General features: G+C 61.2%; 2 protein-coding genes across 2 annotated transcripts; both read right to left on the bottom strand.

Annotated features, from left to right (window-relative positions):
• Nucleotides 1-6,055: 6,055 nt before the first annotated feature.
• FBXO46 (F-box protein 46) lies at nucleotides 6,056-9,058 on the bottom strand. The gene is made up of 2 exons (XM_064701316.1): nucleotides 9,011-9,058; nucleotides 6,056-7,971 (listed from the first exon to the last, which is right to left on the bottom strand). Exon 2 carries the CDS (start codon nucleotides 7,916-7,918, stop codon nucleotides 6,176-6,178), a length of 1,743 nt encoding a protein of 580 aa, XP_064557386.1. The 5' UTR covers nucleotides 7,919-7,971; nucleotides 9,011-9,058; the 3' UTR covers nucleotides 6,056-6,175.
• A 493-nt stretch (nucleotides 9,059-9,551) lies between these two features.
• Nucleotides 9,552-17,608, bottom strand: LOC135441767 (gastric inhibitory polypeptide receptor-like; the record flags this gene model as incomplete). The annotated part of the gene is made up of 9 exons (XM_064701317.1): nucleotides 9,552-9,674; nucleotides 9,913-9,954; nucleotides 10,996-11,134; nucleotides 12,452-12,540; nucleotides 12,658-12,727; nucleotides 12,821-12,881; nucleotides 13,943-14,096; nucleotides 16,291-16,471; nucleotides 17,505-17,608. Coding segments are annotated over 9 exons (963 nt in total), but the record flags the coding sequence as incomplete, so codon positions are not given.
• Between the last annotated feature and the right edge of the window lie 368 nt (nucleotides 17,609-17,976).

The following is a 17,976-nucleotide window of genomic DNA, read 5'->3' as shown; positions in this document are numbered from 1 at the left end:
TTCCCATTTTCCCCAGAATAATTGGATTTTTCCCATTTTTTCCCATTTCCCAGGGGTTCCTGGCAGCTGGAGGAGGCCTGGGACTGCTACACCCGCGCTGGCAACTCCTCAAAATGGCCAAAAACTGGAGCCGTGAGTCAGGGCCGGAAAATCCCATTATTGCCAATAATTATTCATTAATTTCTAATATTTATTCCATCTTATTTGATTTTTTTTTCTATATTTATTGCAAATTTTCTAGTAACAGCTCAGCTGCAGCGGCAGCTCCAGAGCAAACCCCAACCCCTTCATTGACCCCATTAATTAATAATTAATTCCTGATATTTATTCCATATTTTCCTATATTTATTCCATGTTTATTCCATGGTTTTTTTTCTCAGTTTTCCAGAGGCAGCTCAGCTGCACCAACCCCATTAATTGCCCATTATTAACCCCATTAATTCCCAATTAACTCCCCATTATTAATTCCACTAATTTATAATTAATCCCCCATTAATTCCCCACTAATTGTTAATTAATTCCAGATGTTAATTTCGTCTTTATTCCCTATTTCTTCCCGGTTTTTTCCCTGTTTTCCAGAGGCAACTCAGCTGCACCAACCCCATTCATTCCCCATTATTAGCCTCATTATTAACCCCATTAATTCCCATTAATTCCTATTTAACTCCCCATAATTAACTGTATTAATTCCCCATTAATCCTCATTAATTATTAGTAATTCCAGGTGTTAATTCCATCTTTATTCCATATTTTTCCCAGTTTTTCCCTGTTTTCCAGAGGCAGCTCAGCTGCACCAGCCCCATCATTGACCCCATTAATTCTCAATTGATTTCCCATTAATTCCTGTTAATTATTAATTAATTCCTGATATTTAATCCATGCTTTTCCATATTTATTCCATATTTTTCCATGTTTATTTTGCTTTCCAGAGGCAGCTCAGCTGCACCAGCCCCATCATTGATCCCATTAATTCCCATTAATTCCCCATTAATTTTCCAGGAATATTCCCATTTTTATTCCTATTTTTATCCCATGTGTTTTCCATTTTCCCCTGGAAAATTACCATTTAGCCCACAGAATATTCTTATTTATTCCATGTTTTTTCCTATTTTCCCTTGGAATATTCTCATTTTTATTCCATTTTCATTCTCGTTTTCCCAGGAATATTTTGGTTTTTATTCCCATTTTTATTCCCATTTTCCCTGGAAATTCCAATTTTTTCCAAGTGTTTTCCATTTTCTCCTGTAAAATTCCCATTTTCCCCTAATATTCCCATTTTTATTCCCATTTTCCCAGGAATATTCTGCTTTTTATTCCCATTTATTCCATGTTTTTCCATGGATAAAATTCCACAATCGTCCTTGAAAAAATCCTAGAAAATAAAAATAAAATCCTGGTAAAAAAAAAAATAAAAGCCTTGGAAAAATTCCCAGAAAAATCCCCCAAAAATCCTGGGAAAATCATGGAAAAAATCCCAGAAAAAATGAAATAAAGCCCTGGAAAAATCATTTAAAAATCCAAAGGAAAATTCTGGAAAAAAAAACACAGAAAAATAAGGAAAAAAACCCTGGGAAAATCCAAAAAAATCCTAAAAAAATCACAGAAAATCCTGGAAAAAATCCTAGAAAATTCCCGGAAATATCCCCAGGAAAATCAGGGAAAATTCCTGGAAAAATCACTGAAAAAAAACTCGGATAAAATTCTATAAAAATCCTGGAGAAATCCTAGAAAATAATAATTAAAAAAAAAAAAAAACTCTGGGAAAACTAAAAAACCCCTGGAAAAATTCCCAGGAAAATCCCAGAAAAATGCCCCAAAAGTCCTGGGAAAATCCTGGAAAATAATCCCAGAAAAATGAAATAAACCCTGGAAAAATAATGAAAAAAACTCGAGGAAAATCCATGAAAAAATCCTGGGGAAAAAAACCCGAAAAATAAGGAAAAGATGCCTGTGAAAGATCTTGGGATAATCCTAAAAATCCCCTCAAAATTGTGGAAAAACCCAAAAAAAATCTGGAAAAATCACAGAAAATCCTGGGAAAATCCCCAGGAAAATCCTGGAAATAATCCCAGAACAATAAGGAAAAAAAACCTGGAAAAATCCCTGTAAAAATCCTGGGAAAATCCTGAAAAATCACAGAAAATCCTAGGAAAAATCCAGGTAAAAATCCTCAGAAAAAATCCCAGAAAAATAAGGGAAAAACCCCGGAAAAATCCTTGTAAAAAAGTGGGAAAATCCAAAAAAATCCCCTAAAAATTCTGGGAAAAGAAAAAAAAAATCCTTAAAATTCACAGAAAATGATGGAATACTCCTGGAAAAAATCTACGAAAATCCTTAAAAATTCCTGGAAAAATCCCCAGGAAAATCAAGGAAAATTCCAGGAAAAATCCCAGGTAAAATACCACCAAAATCCTAAAAATAATACTAAAAAAAGATTCTTATCTCTTCCCTCACCCTGGGCACTCTCAAACAGCACGACAAACAGCGGCTTGGAATGAAATTGAATAAAAAAGATTTAAAAATAAAAAAAATTAGGAAAAAATGAAAATATATATATAAATATAATAGATATAAATATAATATATATAATATATTATAAATATGTATTATATATATGATATATTATAGATATATAATATATATATTATATGTGATATATAAAATAAATTTTTAAAAAAGTAAAATAATTCAAAATAAATCAAATCCGTAAAGTGCAGTGCTGTGAAAGTTCCATTTAAAAGAATGCCGTAAAGCGCGAGTGTCGCAAAAGCGCCGTAAAAGGGAATTTTGGGGAATCCTGGGGGGATTTTGGGGGGTCCTAGAGGGGAATTTTGGGAGTTTGGGGGGTCCTGGGGCATTTTGGGGGTTCCGAAAGGGGTTTTGGGTGGTACTGGAGGAGTTTTGGGGAGGTCCCAAAGCAGTTTTGGGGGGTCCCAGTGTTGTTTTAGAGGGTACCAGAGGGGTTTTGGGGGGTCCTGGAGGGATCTTAGAGGGTCCCCAAGTGGTCTGGGGGGTCTTGGGGTATTTTGGGGGGATCTGGAGGGGTTTTGGGGGGTCCTAGAGGGGTTATGGGGGGGTCCCAGAGTGGTTTTAGAGGGTTCCAGAGGGGTTTTGGGGGGTCCTGGATGGGATTTTGGGGGGTCTCAAAGGGGTCTGGGGGTTCCTGGGGGGTCCAGCTGGGCACAGTCCAAGTGGTCCCGGGGGGGTTTTTTGATCCTGGGGGATTTTGGGGAATTTGGGGGGTCCCAAAGGGGTCTGGAGGGGTCCAGCTGGGCCAGGAGGGTCTGGAGGAGGCGCTCCAAGGGGTCCCAGAGGGGGTTTTGGGGGGAATTTGGGGGGTCCCAGGGGCGTTTTTGGGGGTCCCAAAGGGGTCTGGGGATACTGGGGGGATTTTGGGGGGGTCCCTGGTGGGTTTTGGGGGATCCTGGGGGGATTTTGGGGGGTCCTTGAGTGGTTATAGGGAGGGTCCCAAAGCAGTTTTGGTGGGTCCTGGAGCAGGTTTGGGGGATCCCGAATTGATTTTGGGGGGTCCCGAAGGTTTTGGGGAGTTCTGGGGGGGTCCCGGAATGGTTTTGGGGGTCCCGGAGTGATTTTTGGTGGTCCTGGAGTGGTTTTGGGGGTCCTGAAGAGTTTGGGGGGGCTGTCCCGTTAACCCCTCGTTATCTTCCACGGTGATCCCCCCATTAACCCCCCGGTAACCCCCCGTTATCTCCCCTATTAACCCCCCCCCCGTTAACCCCCCAATATGTCCCACGTTATCCCCGGTAACGCCCCCATTATCCCCGGTAATCCCCCCGTATCCCCCCCGTTATCCCGGTAACGCCCCTTATTCCCCCATTAACCCCCCCCCCGTTATCCCCGGTAACCCCCCCTTAACCTCCCCGTTATCCCTTCCATTATCACCCTTATTAACCCCCGTTATTCCCCTCATTACCCCGATAACCCCCCCTTAACTCCCCCATTAACGCCCCGTTATCCCCCCCATTAACCCCGGTAACCCCCCCGTTATCCCCCCCATTAACCCCTCCCGGTAACCCCCTTAAGCCCCCCCGTTATCCCTCCGTTATCCCCCTCATTAACCCCCGTTTCCCTCCCCGTTATTCCCCCCATAAACCCCCCCGGTAACTCCCCCGTTATGCCCCCCATTATCCCCGGTAACTCCCCCGCGGGAGGAGCCCCCAGACCCAGCCCAGGCCCGGTTCCGGTACCGGCGGCGCCACCAGGACGGGGCCGGGACTCGAACCCGCGGCCCGAGGGCGGCGCGGCCCGGCCGGGAGATGGCGGGGGGCGGGGCCTCGGAGCGAGGGGGCGGGGCCTCAAGGGGCCAATGGGGGAGGAGGGGCGGGGATTAAAGGGGAAGGGGCGGCGCGGGGCGACGAGGAGAGCGCGGATTGGGAGGGGGGCGGGGTTTGAAGGGGAGGTGGGCGGGGATTAGGGAGGCCACGCCCGTGTGGGGCAGAAAGGGACGGACAGAGGGACACGGGAGGATATGGAGGGGACAGAGGGACATGGAGGGGGACAGAGGGACATTGCCACGGGCTGTCCCCATTACCCTCTGTGCGGACACCAACCTGGAGGACATTGTCACTGTCCTTGGGGCCACCAGCCCAGCTGGGGACATTGCCATTGGGCTGGGGGACATCGCCGTGGGCTGTCCCCATTGTCCTCCATGGGGACACCGGCCTGGAGGGCATTGTCACCTCCCTGGTGACATCGCCGTTGCATTATCCCCATTGTCCTCCACGGCACACCAACCTCTGAGGGACATTGTCACCCTCCTTGGGGCCACCAGCCCATCTGGGGACATTGCCATTGGGCTGGGGGACATCGCCGTGGGCTGTCCCCATTGTCCTCCATGGGGACACCGGCCTGGAGAGCATTGTCACCCTCTGAGGGACATCGCCTCTGGTTGTCCCCATTGTCCTCCATGGGAACATGAACCTTGAAGGGATTGTCACCTCCCTGGTGACATCACCATTGGGTAGATCCCATTGTCCTCTATGGGGACACCACCCTGGAGGACACTGTCACCCTCCCTGATGCCACCACCCATCTGGTGACACCACCACTGGCTGATCCCATTGTCCTCCATGGGGACACCACCCTGGAGGGCATTGTCACCCTCTGTAGTGCCACCAGCCCAGCTGGGGACATTTCCATTGGGTTGTCCCCATTGTCCTCTATGGGAACATGACCTTGAAGGGGAATTGTCACCTCCCTGGTGACATCGCCGTTGGGTTGATCCCATTGTCCTCCATGGGGACACCAGCCTGGAGGGGACTGTCACCCTCTGAGGGACATTGTCACCTCCTTGGTGCCACCAGCCCAGATGGGGACATCGCCATTGGGTTGATCCCATTGTCCTCCATGGGGACACCACCCTGGCGGCCATTGTCACCTCCCTGGTGACATCACCATTGGGTTGATCCCATTGTCCTCCATGGGGACACCACCCTGGCGGCCATTGTCACCTCCCTGGTGCCACCAGCCCAGCCGGGGACATCACCACTGGCTGATCCCATTGTCCCCCATGGGGACACCACCCTGGAGGCCATTGTCACCTCCCTGGTGACATCGCCATTGGGTTGATCCCATTGTCCTCCATGGGGACACCACCCTGGCGGCCATTGTCACCTCCCTGGTGCCACCACCCATCTGGTGACACCACCACTGGCTGATCCCATTGTCCTCCATGGGGACACCATCCTGCATGACAATGTCATCTTCTCAAGGACATTGTTCTTCCTGGTGCCACCAGCCCAGCTGGGGACATTGCCATTGGGTTAATCCCACGGGGCCACCACCCTGGCGGCCATTGTCACCTCCCTGGTGCCACCAGCCCAGCTGGGGACATCACCACTGGCTGATCCCATTGTCCCCCATGGGGACACCACCCTGGAGGGCATTGTCACCCTCTGTAGTGCCACCAGCCCAGCTGGGGACATTGCCATTGGGTTAATCCCATGGGGACACCCCCCTGGAGGCCACTGTCACCTCCCTGGTGCCACCACCCCCGTTGGTGCCGCCCCCAATCCCACACTTCCACACTCGACCCTTTCCGTTCCTCTCCGTTTTTTTCCCCATCCACATCCGCGGCAGCGCTCCTGTCACCCCACGAGCCGTCCGTGTGTCCATCCACCGCGTCCGTCCGTCCGTCCGTCCGTCCGTGCCACCCTCACCTGCCCTCGTCCCTACGGCCACCACCACCACCGCCGGCCGGGTGCACCCAGTTGTTGTCGTGCAGGCCGGTGCGGCAGCCGGGCGCCTCGCGGTCGGTGCGGCGGCAGCACATCCAGTACGAGCGGCCGTAGGGCAGGTCGTGGTGGTAGGGCTTGGGGTGCCAGCGGCACAGCGACACGTCCCCGCGCTCGTAGCGCTTCTTGCACTGCTTGCACGGGTCGTCGCGGTAGAGCGGGTCCCGGTTCCAGCGCGAGTCGGCCGCGCGCACGCCGAACGTCTCGATGATGGACTTGAAGTAGTGGCACGAGCACTTGAGCGCGGCCAGCGCCTGCGTGGGCAGGTAGCTGAAGATCTTCACCATCACGTGCTCGGGCAGCAGCAGCATGTACTGCCGCGGCTCCAGCAGCCGCTGGATCTTGAAGCGGATCTCCAGGAAGTCGTGCGACACGTGCCGGTACAGCCGGCACAGCGCGGGGTCGCCGGCGCCGCCGTCCTTGCCCGGTGACGATGCTGCTGCCGCCGCGGCCGCCGCTGCCGCCGGTTCCTCGGGCAGCAGGAAGAGCTGTCCCGGCGGCGGCGGCTCCTCGGGCAGCCTGACGGTCTCCTCGGTCACCTGCTTGGCGCTGTCCTTGCCGAAGAACACGCACTGGTCCACCACGCCCGTCACCACCACGTCCACGTGGAAGCCGGACGCGCAGTCCCGCGGCGCCGCCGGGCCTTCGGTGATGTTACCGCCGCCATTGCCGCCGCTCTGTTCGGCCGCGGCCGCCTCGTCGGCGCCGTCCTTGTCCCCCTTGGCGGCCAGCAGCAGCCGCGCCGGGCTCACCAGCCGGTACAGGTCGCAGGTGATCTGGTCCTTCTGCCGCTCCGCGCTGGCGGCCGCCGCGGCCTCGCGCCCGCTCGAGATGCGGAAGGCGATCCTCACCTCGCCCGGCCCCGCCGCGCCGCCCGCGGTGGCACCACCGCCCCCCTCTGTCCCGGTGCCGCCTCCGGCGCCGCCCCGGCACACGCCGTTGGGCCTGGCGGCGCCGCCGCCGCGCTCCCGGTGGTGCTGAGTTTGCGCTTTCTGCGACTCGAACTGCGCCACGGCGGCCGCCACGCGCCGGCACTCGGGGCCGCCCGGCGCCTCCAGCAGCACCAGCGGCGCCGGCGCGTCGCAGGCCGAGCGGGGCAGGCTCTGCAGGGCCAGCGCCGCGCGCCGCTCCACCAGCGCCACCATCTCCGCCACCGACAGCAGGTCCGCGCCGTCCCCCATTGTGGTGCCACCATTGTCACCCTTGGGCGCGTCCCCGGCCGCCCAGGGCGGGCTGGCAGCGGCGGCGCCTTTGGGCTCGTGGTGGCAGCGCCGGCGCCGCTTGGCCTTGGAGCTGTCGCTGCCCCAGTGGCCCTTGACCTTCATGGTGCTGGCACGGCCGGCGGTGCCGCCGGTGGCGGTGCCACCGCACTGGTGCGCCACGAAGAACGCCACCTTCTCCTTGGTGTTGCCCGGTTTGATGACGTACCACGTGTCCAGCAGCACCCGCCCGTCCTCGGTGGCGGCGGCGGCGGGGGCGGGCTCGGGGGGCTCCGGGGGCGTGTTCTCGGAGGGGCGGCAGCCCGGGGGGCACCGGGGGGCACCGGGGGTGGCACCGGCGATGGCGGCGGCGGCAGGGGACGGGCATGGCTTGTTCTGCGAGAAGGTGCCGAAGGGCCGCGGGCACCAGAGCTGCAGCTGCGGGAAGGCGTTGGGGGGCTCCATCCGCGCCGCCGCCGGGGCAGCGCCGCCACCGGGGCCGCCGGGGCCGCCCGGGCCTGCGGAGAGACGGAGGGTGACCGGGGGGACACTTGGGGACATTGGGGGGGTGTTTGGGGGGACACCGGGGGGGTGTTTGGGGACATTGGAGGGGTATTTGGGGACATTGGGGGGTGTTTGGGGACATTGGGGGGTGTTTGGGGACACTGGGGGGTGTTTGGGGGGACATTGGGGGGGGGTTTGGGGACATTGGGGGGGTGTTTGGGGACATTGGGGCACCTTTGGGGACATTGGGGGGACCCTCGGGGCCACCCGGGCCTGCAGAGAAATGGTGGGTGACCAGAGGGGGACCCTCAGGGACATTGGGGGGGCATTTGGGGACACGGCGGGGACGCTTGGGGACATTGAGGGGAGCCTTAAGGGACACTGGGGGGAGCCTTGGGGACAGCGGGAGGACCCTTGGGGACACCTGGGGACATCGGGGGGACCTTTGGGGACACCAAGAGGGCGCCTGGGGACACGGGGGGGATCCGAGGGGACATCGCGGGGCCGCCCCCCTCACCATTCCCGCGCCACAAGCCCCGCCCCCTCCCGCGGCGCCCCGCCCCCTCCTCACGCCCCGCCCCTCTCGCGGAGGCTACGCCCCGCCCCGCCCGTTTAACGCCCCGCCCCGCTCCCCCTCCCTGGCCAATCAGCGCCCGGCGTTCGGGCCGTGCCCATATATGGACGGCGGCGCGCGCGGCGCGCGGGGGGCGTGGTCTCCAGGAGGGGGCGTGGTCAGGCGGGCCCCCGGTCCCGTGTGGGCCCCGTGGGGGGGTGGGGGGGGAGAACCGGGGGTGGAGGGGGGGAACCGGCGCCGGTATCCGGCGGGCAGGACGCGGTAGCGGGGTCTGGGGGCATCACTGGACCCACCCGCCCGCCGGGCGAGCGGCGCCGGTGCTCGGTGTCGCACCGGGATCCCCCCGCCGAGCCCTCCGTTAGGCCCCGTGCGCGCTCCCAGCCACCCGCCCGCAGGCCCGGGCCGCTTCCCGGGGCATCCCGCGACCCGTCCCGTTCCGACCGGGCCCCACCCGGTGCCGCTGCCCCTCCCCCGCTCACCGGGCCGTGCCGGGCGCGGCCGCTCCGCCTCTCCGGCCGCTTCCGGGGTGCCGCGCCGCGCATGCGCCCGAGGCCCGCCGCTCTGCGCGCCTGCGGCTGCGCGGGACATCACGGGAAACGTAGTTCGCGTCCGCCATGTTCCGGGCGGCCGCGCGGGGCATCACGGGAGCTGTAGTTCTTTCCACCGCGCGGCGCGTGCTGGGAGTTGTAGTTCCCGCCCCCCCACGCTCCCAAAAAGGACTGGGCGGCACCCCCGGGTGTCACGTGGTTGGTTTATTTTCGGGTAGAAACCCCGAGGACCCCCCCCAAGGTGTCACCCCACCCTCCCCAAACACCCAAATTCCCCGGATTTCGCCCCAAATTCACACCCAGCACCCAAAACTCTTGGGGCTCTTTCCCCCCAGCACCCACAGGTGCCCCCTCAGGACCCCCAGACTCATAATTGCCCCCCAGCACCCACTGTTGCCCCCCCAGACCCATAACTGCCCCCTCAAGTGCCCCCCCAGGTGTCCCCAGGTGTCCCCCAGGTGTCCCCGCCCCCTCAGCAGCCGCTCTCGGCCGCCCGGCGCTGCCCCCGTCGCGATTGAGCCCTCGGGGGGGCCCTGGGGGGGCCGGGGACCCCCATCCGGCACCGCTGCCACCCCCGCCGCACCTCGGCCTGCACCTGCGGGGCGGCATGTCGCGATGTGGGGCCCCGCCCGCCGCGATAGGCCCCGCCCACGCCGCGATAGGCCACGCTCATGGCGCTATAGACCCCGCCCGTGCCACTATAGGCCACGCCCATCGCGATAGGCACCTCCCGTCGCGCTAGGACACGCCCACGCGTCGATATGCCCCACCCATGCCGCGATAGGTCCCGCCCACCCCGCGATAGGCCCCGCCCATGTCGCGACATGACGCACCTCCTTGTTGGTGAAGCAGTAGAGGACGCTGACCACTAGGCCCTGCTTGGGGGGGGGGGGGACAGGGGGACACTTTGGGGGGGTCTGGCGCTTCCAATTAACCCCAGTTAACCCCAATAACTCCTAATTAATCCAAATTAACCCCAATTGACCCCATTAACACCCTGATTAACCCCTCAGGTGTGTGGCTCACCTGAGCCAAGGTGAGCAGCAGGTGCAGGCACAGCCGGGCCAGCCTGAGGCTCCCCAATTAACCCCAATTAACCCAAATTAACCCCATTAACCCCATTAACACCTCATTAACCCCTCATTAACCCCCCAGGTGTGTCCCAGGTGTGTGTCTCACCTGAGCCGAGGTGAGCAGCAGGTGCAGGCACAGCCGGGCCAGCCTGAGGCTCCCCAATTAACCAATATCATACCAAATTAACCCAAATTAACCCAAATTAACCCAAATTAACCCCATTAACACCTCATTAACCCCTCAGGTGTGTCCCCAGGTGTGTGTCTCACCTGAGCCGAGGTGAGCAGCAGGTGCAGGCACAGCCGGGCCAGCCTGAGGCTCCCCAATTAACCAATATAACCCCAATTAACCCAAATTAACCCCAATTAACCCCATTAACACCTCATTAACCCCTCAGGTGTGTCCCAGGTGTGTCTCACCTGAGCCGAGGTGAGCAGCAGGTGCAGGCACAGCCGGGCCAGCCTGAGGCTCCCCAATTAACCAATATAACCCCAATTAACCCAAATTAACCCCATTAACACCTCATTAACACCCTGATTAACCCCTCAGGTGTGTGGCTCACCTGAGCCAAGGTGAGCAGCAGGTGCAGGCACAGCCGGGCCAGCCTGAGGCTCCCAAATTAACCCCAATTAACCAAAATTAACCCCAATTAATTACAATAACCATTGTCCCAGGTGTCCCCAGGTGTGTGTCTCACCTGAGCCGAGGTGAGCAGCAGGTGCAGGCACAGCCGCGCCAGCCTGAGGCTCCCCAATTAACCCCAATTAACCCAAATTAACCCAAATTAATCCCAATTAATTACAATAACCATTGTCCCAGGTGTCCCCAGGTGTGTGTCTCACCTGAGCCGAGGTGAGCAGCAGGTGCAGGCACAGCCGCGCCAGCCTGAGGCCGCCGCCCCCCTCGCCCTCCCCGGCCAGGGCGAAAATCACCTCGTGCACACCCAGGAGGGGAATGAGCGTCAGCGTGGAGCGCGCCAGCCTGGCACAGGTGGGACAGGTGGGACAGGTGAGACACCTGGGGACAGCCCTGGGCACGGGGACACACCTGGGGACACCTGGGGACACCTGGGGACATGGCCAGGGACACCTCGTGCACACCCAGGAGCGGGATCAGGGTCAGCGTGGAGCGCGCCAGCCTGGCACAGGTGGGACAGGTGACACAGGTGACACACCTGGGGACACCTGGGGACACCTGGGGACACCTGGGGACACCTCGTGCACACCCAGGAGGGGAATGAGCGTCAGCGTGGAGCGCGCCAGCCTGGCACAGGTGGGACAGGTGGGACAGGTGACACACCTGGGCACACCTGGGGACACCTGGGGACACCTGGGGACACCTGGGGACACCTCGTGCACACCCAGGAGCGGGATCAGGGTCAGTGTGGAACGTGCCAGCCTGGCACAGGTGGGACAGGTGAGACAGGTGAGACAGGTGACACACCTGGGCACACCTGGGGACACCTGGGGACATGGGGACACCTGGGGACACCTCGTGCACACCCAGGAGCGGGATCAGGGTCAGTGTGGAACGTGCCAGCCTGGCACAGGTGGGACAGGTGACACACCTGGGGACAGCCCTGGGCATGGGGACACACCTGGGGACACCCCCAGGCAGATTCAGGGACCAGGTGTCCCCACCTGTCCAGGTGTCCCCTCCCTCAATGTCCCCCCCCGATGTCCCCACCTGTCCAGGTGTCCCCTCCCTCAATGTCCCCACCCGCCCGATGTCCCCACCTGTCCAGGTGTGTCCCCACCCTCGCCAGGTGTCCCCTCCCCAATGTCCCACCTGCCCAGGTGTCCTCGTGTCCCCACCCCCCCCAATGTCCCCACCCATTCCAGGTGTCCCCACCTGTGCAGGTGTGTCCCCCAATGTCCCCACCCCCTCGATGTCCCCACCTGTCCAGGTGTCCCCCCCCCCAATGTCCCCACCCATTCCAGGTGTTCCCCACCTGTCCAGGTGTGTCCCCACCTGAGCCGCGTGTCCCCGTGTCCCCCCACCCAATGTCCCCACCCCCCCGTGTCCCCACCTGTCCAGGTGTATCCCCACCTGAGCCCCATGTCCCCCTCCCAATGTCCCCACCTGTCCAGGTGTCCCCCCCCAATGTCCCCACCCCCCCGATGTCCCCACCTGTGCAGGTGCGTCCCCACCTGTCCGGGTGTCCCCGTGTCCCCCCCCCCCCCCAATGTCCCCACCCCCCTCGATGTCCCCACCTGTCCAGGTGTCCCCACCTGTCCAGGTGTCCCCCCCAATGTCCCCACCCCCCTGATGTCCCCACCTGTCCAGGTGTGTCCCCACCTGAGCCGCGTGTCCCCGCGCGCCACCTGCTGCGCGCGCACCTTGGCCACCAGGATGCGCACGATCCTCACGAACACCACGAAGTTCACCTGGCGCAGGTGCGACACACGCGGGTGTGACCCTGGCGCAGGTGCGGCCCCGGCACGCGCACGCGGGTGTGGCACAGGTGTGGCGCAGGTGCGGCACACCTGGCTGACGTCACGCACCGCCACGGCCGCCAGGATGGGGCAGCGGATCAGCCACCACACGGGCGCCTTCTCATTGCGCTCCCAGCACCTGCGCGGGGGGCGGGGCCTCGCTCAGCCACGCCCCCCGCTCACCTGAGGGACAGGTGGGGGGCGGGTGGGACAGGTGAGGGCGGGGACTCACCCCTCGTTCTCGTACAGGTAACGCAGGATGACCCAGGGCACCACGAAGAGCACGGGGACACCTGGGGGGACACACCTGGTGAGGGGCGGGGACACACCTGGGGGGGGCGGGGACACACCTGGGGGGACACACCTGGTGAGGGGCGGGGACACACCTGGGGGGACACACCTGGGGGGGCGGGGACACACCTGGGGGGCGGGGACTTACCTGGGGGGGCGGGGACTCACCTGGGGGGCGGGGACACACCTGGGGGGGCGGGGACACACCTGGGGGGGTGGGGACACACCTGGGGGGGCGGGGACTCACCTGGGGGGCGGGGACACACCTGGGGGGGTGGGGACACACCTGGGGGGCGGGGACTCACCTGGGGGGGCGGGGACACACCTGGGGGGGCGGGGACACACCTGGGGGGACACACCTGGTGAGGGGCGGGGACACACCTGGGGGGGCGGGGACACCTGAGGAGGGGCGGGGACACCTGAGGAGGGGCGGGGACACACCTGGTGAGGGGCAGGGGGACACAATGGTTCAGCAGGTGACACAGGTGACACAGGTAACACGAGAATGCGGTAACGGTGACAGACACAGGTGACAGGTGACGCACACAGGTGACACACAGGTGTGTCCCTCACCCCAGCCGAGGATGAGGAAGGCGGGCAGGCGGCTCCGGGTGGGCGTGGCCTCACACAGGTGACACAGGTGACACAATAACTCGGTAACACAGTGACACAGTGACACACAGGTGACACAGGTGACACAATAACTTGGTAACACAGTAACACAGTGACACACAGGTGACACACAGGTGACACAGGTGTGTCCCTCACCCCAGCCGAGCAGCAGGAACACGGGCAGGCGGCTCCAGGTGGGCGTGGCCTCACACAGGTGACACAGGTGACACAATAACACAGTAACACAGTGACACAGTGACACACAGGTGACACAGGTGACACAGGTGAGTCCCTCACCCCAGCCGAGCAGCAGGAACACGGGCAGGCGGCTCCGGGTGGGCGTGGCCAGCAGCACCAGGTAACACAGGTGACACAATAACTCGGTAACACAGTAACACAGTAACACAGCGACACACAGGTGACACACAGGTGACACAGGTGTGTCCCTCACCCCAGCCGAGCAGCAGGAACACGGGCAGGCGGCTCCGGGTGGGCGTGGCCAGCAGCAGCCGCAGCAGGTACAGCCCCTCGGCCGTGGCCCACGCGTAGTTGGCTCCCACGCAGTACTGGGCCAGGCTCTGCGCCACGCGGCACGCGGGGCCCGCCTGGGGACACCGATGTCACCTCCCCGGCCACCGGTGTCACCTCCTGACACCTCCCTGGCCACCAACGTCACCTGCTGACACCTCCCTGGCCACCAGTGTCACCTCCTGACACCTCCCTGGCCACCAGTGTCCCCTTTGTCCGCTCCCCAGCCACACCCGTGTCACCAATGTCACCTGCCCGGCCACCAACGTCACCTCCTGACACTGCTGTGTCACCTCCTGACACCTCCATGGCCACCAATGTCCCCTTTGTCCCCTCCTTGGCCACCACTGTCCCCTCCCTGACACTGCTGCGTCCCCTCTGTCCGCTCCCCAGCCATACCTGTGTCACCCGTGTCACCTCCCTGGCCACCAATGTCACCTCCCCGACACTGCTGCGTCCCCTCTGTCCGCTCCCCAGCCACACCCGTGTCACCCGTGTCACCAATGTCACCTCCCCGGCCACCAACGTCACCTGCTGACACCTCCCTGGCCACCAATGTCCCCTTTGTCCCCTCCCTGGCCACCATTGTCCCCTCCCCGACACTGCTGCGTCCCCTCTGTCCCCTCCCCAGCCACACCCGTGTCACCTCCCCGGCCACCAATGTCACCTCCCCGGCCACCCGTGTCACCTCCTGACACCTCCCTGGCCACCAATGTCCCCTTTGTCCCCTCCTTGGCCACCAATGTCACCTCCCTGACACTGCTGTGTCCCCTCTGTCTGCTCCCCAGCCATACCCGTGTCACCAATGTCACCTCCCTGGCCACCAATGTCCCCTTTGTCCCCTCCTTGGCCACCAATGTCACCTCCCTGACACTGCTGTGTCCCCTCTGTCCGCTCCCCAGCCACACCCGTGTCACCAATGTCACCTCCTGGCCACCAACGTCACCTGCTGACACCTCCATGGCCACCAATGTCACCTTTGTCCCCTCCTTGGCCACCATTGTCCCCTCCCCGACACTGCTGCGTCCCCTCTGTCCCCTCCCCAGCCACACCCGTGTCACCAATGTCACCTCCTGACACTGCTGCATCCCCTCTGTCCGCTCCCCAGCCATACCCGTGTCACCAATGTCACCTCCTGACACTGCTGTGTCACCTCCTGACACCTCCCTGGCCACCAATGTCCCCTTTGTCCCCTCCTTGGCCACCACTGTCCCCTCCCCGACACTGCTGCGTCCCCTCTGTCCGCTCCCCAGCCACACCCGTGTCACCCGTGTCACCTCCCTGGCCACCAGTGTCACCTCCTGACACCTCCCTGGCCACCAATGTCCCCTTTGTCACCTGCCCGGCCACCAACGTCACCTCCTGACACTGCTGTGTCCCCTCTGTCCACTCCCCAGCCATACCCGTGTCACCCGTGTCACCTCCCTGGTCACCATTGTCCCCTCCCTGTCACTGCTGTCCCCTCCTGACACCAATGTCCCCTTTGTCACCTCCCTGGTCACCATTGTCCCCTCCCTGTCACTGCTGTCCCCTCCCTGACACCGCAGTGTCCCCTCTGTCCCCTCCTGACGCCGACACCTCTGTCCCCTCCCCGGCCACACTCGGGTCACCCATGTCACCAATGTCACCTCCCCGGCCACACTCGGGTCACCCATGTCCCCTCCCCGGCGCTGATGTCCCCTCCTGGACACTTCTGTCCCCTCCCGACCACCAGTGTCCCTTTTGTCCCCTCCCCGACATCACTGTCCCCTCCTGGACACTTCTGTCCCCTCCCCAACACCACTGCGTCCCCTCTGTCCCCTCCCTGGCACCGCCGTGTCCCCTCTGTCCCCTCCTGGACACTTCTGTGTCCCCTCCCTGCCACCAATGTCCCCTCTGTCCCCTCTGTCCCCTCCCCAGCCACCAACGTCCCTGTCCCGACGCTGTTGGGGGGGGACAGCCACGCCCACAGGTGTCCTCTCCCTCCCTTGGGTGTCCCCATGATGTCCCCCTGTCCCTTTGGTTGTCCCTTTGTCCCCTTGGCTGTCCCCATAGTGCTCCCCTGTCCCCTTGGCTGTCCCTTGGCTGTCCCTTGGCTGTCCCCTGGCTGTCCCCAGGTGTCCCTTGGCTGTCCCCAGTGTCCCACCTGCTGTCCCAGCAGCTGCAGGGGGTGTCCCTGTGCTGTCCCCCCATGTCCCCTGGTGTCCCCAGGTGTCCCCAGTGTCCCACCTGCTGTCCCAGCAGCTGCAGGGGGTGTCCCTGTGCTGTCCCCAGGTGTCCCCAGTGTCCCACCTGCTGTCCCAGCAGCTGCAGGGGGTGGCCCGGGTGCTGTCCCTCCTGCTGTCCCTGTTGGTGGCCCCGTTGGTGGCCCTGGTGTGGCAGCAGCGCGTCCCGGCTCAGGATGGCGGCGGCGCGGAGAGCGAAGGACACGAAGAGGTTGGCGTGGATCAGGTTCCGCGTGCAGCGCAGGCGCCTGGGGACATGGGGACATTGGGGACACTGGGGACACTGGGGACACTGGGGACATTGGGGACATTGGGGACACTGGGGACATTGGGGGCATTGGGGACATCCATGGGGACACTGGGGACCCTGGGGACATTGGGGACATTGGGGACACTGGGGACACTGGGGACCCTGGGGACATTGGGGACACTGGGGACATTGGGGACACTGGGGACACTGGGGACATTGGGGACATTGGGGACACTGGGGACACTGGGGACACTGGGGACATTGGGGACACTGAGGACATTGGGGACATTGGGGACATGGGGACATTGGGGACATTGGGGACATTGGGGACACTGGGGACATTGGGGACACAGGAGGGACATGGGGACATCCCCATGGTGACGGTGACATGGGGACATGGGGCACATGGGGACACAGGGACACGGGGACATGGGGACACAGCCCCAGGTGTGACAGCGTCCCCAGGTGTGTCCCCACCTGAGCACCAGGGACAGCGAGTACCCAATGGTGTGACAGTGTGTGACAATGCCCCAGGTGTGTCCCACCCCCCAGATGTCCCCAGGTGTCCCCAGGTGTGACAATGCCCCAGGTGTGACAATGCCCCAGGTGTCCCCAGGTGTCCCCAGGTGTGACAATGCCCCAGGTGTGACAATGCCCCAGGTGTCCCCAGGTGTCCCCAGGTGTGTCACACCCCCAGGTGTCCCCAGGTGTGACAATGCCCCAGGTGTGTCCCCAGGTGTCCCCAGGTGTCCCCAGGTGTCCCCAGGTGTCCCCAGGTGTGTCACACCCCCAGGTGTCCCCAGGTGTGACAATGCCCCAGGTGTGACACACCCCCAGGTGTCCCCAGGTGTCCCCAGGTGTCCCCAGGTGTCCCCAGGTGTGTCACACCCCCAGGTGTGATGATGTCCCCAGGTGTGACAATGCCCCAGGGGTCCCCAGGTGTCCCCAGGTGTGACAATGCCCCAGGTGTGACAATGCCCCAGGTGTGATGATGTCCCCAGGTGTCCCCAGGTGTCCCCGGGTGTCCCCACCTGAGCAGCAGCAGCAGCAGCAGCGCCACCAGCAGGGCCACCAGGGACAGCGAGTACCCGACGGTGTAGAGGAGCCGGAACTGCTCCAGCAGCCACACCTGGCGCTGAGGGGACACAGGGGGACAGGGGACACCGGAGAGGGGACACGGGGGGACAGGGGACACCGGAGAGGGGACACGGGGGGACAGGGGACACCGGACAGGGGACACGGGGGGACAGGGGACACCAGAGAGGGGACACGGGGACATGGGGACACCGGACAGGGGACACGGGGACATGGGGACACAGGGGGACAGGGGACACCGGAGAGGGGACAGGGGGGGACAGGGGACACCGGAGAGGGGACACGGGGACAGGGGACACCGGAGAGGGGACAGGGGACACAGGGACAGGGGACACCGGAGAGGGGACATGGGGGGACAGGGGACACCGGACAGGGGACATGGGGACACAGGGACAGGGGACACCGGAG

The sequence above is a fragment of the Zonotrichia leucophrys genome, unplaced genomic scaffold (assembly GCF_028769735.1).
Source record: "Zonotrichia leucophrys gambelii isolate GWCS_2022_RI unplaced genomic scaffold, RI_Zleu_2.0 Scaffold_487_38270, whole genome shotgun sequence".
NCBI lineage: Eukaryota > Metazoa > Chordata > Aves > Passeriformes > Passerellidae > Zonotrichia > Zonotrichia leucophrys.
This window is presented reverse-complemented; position numbering and strand designations above follow the sequence as displayed.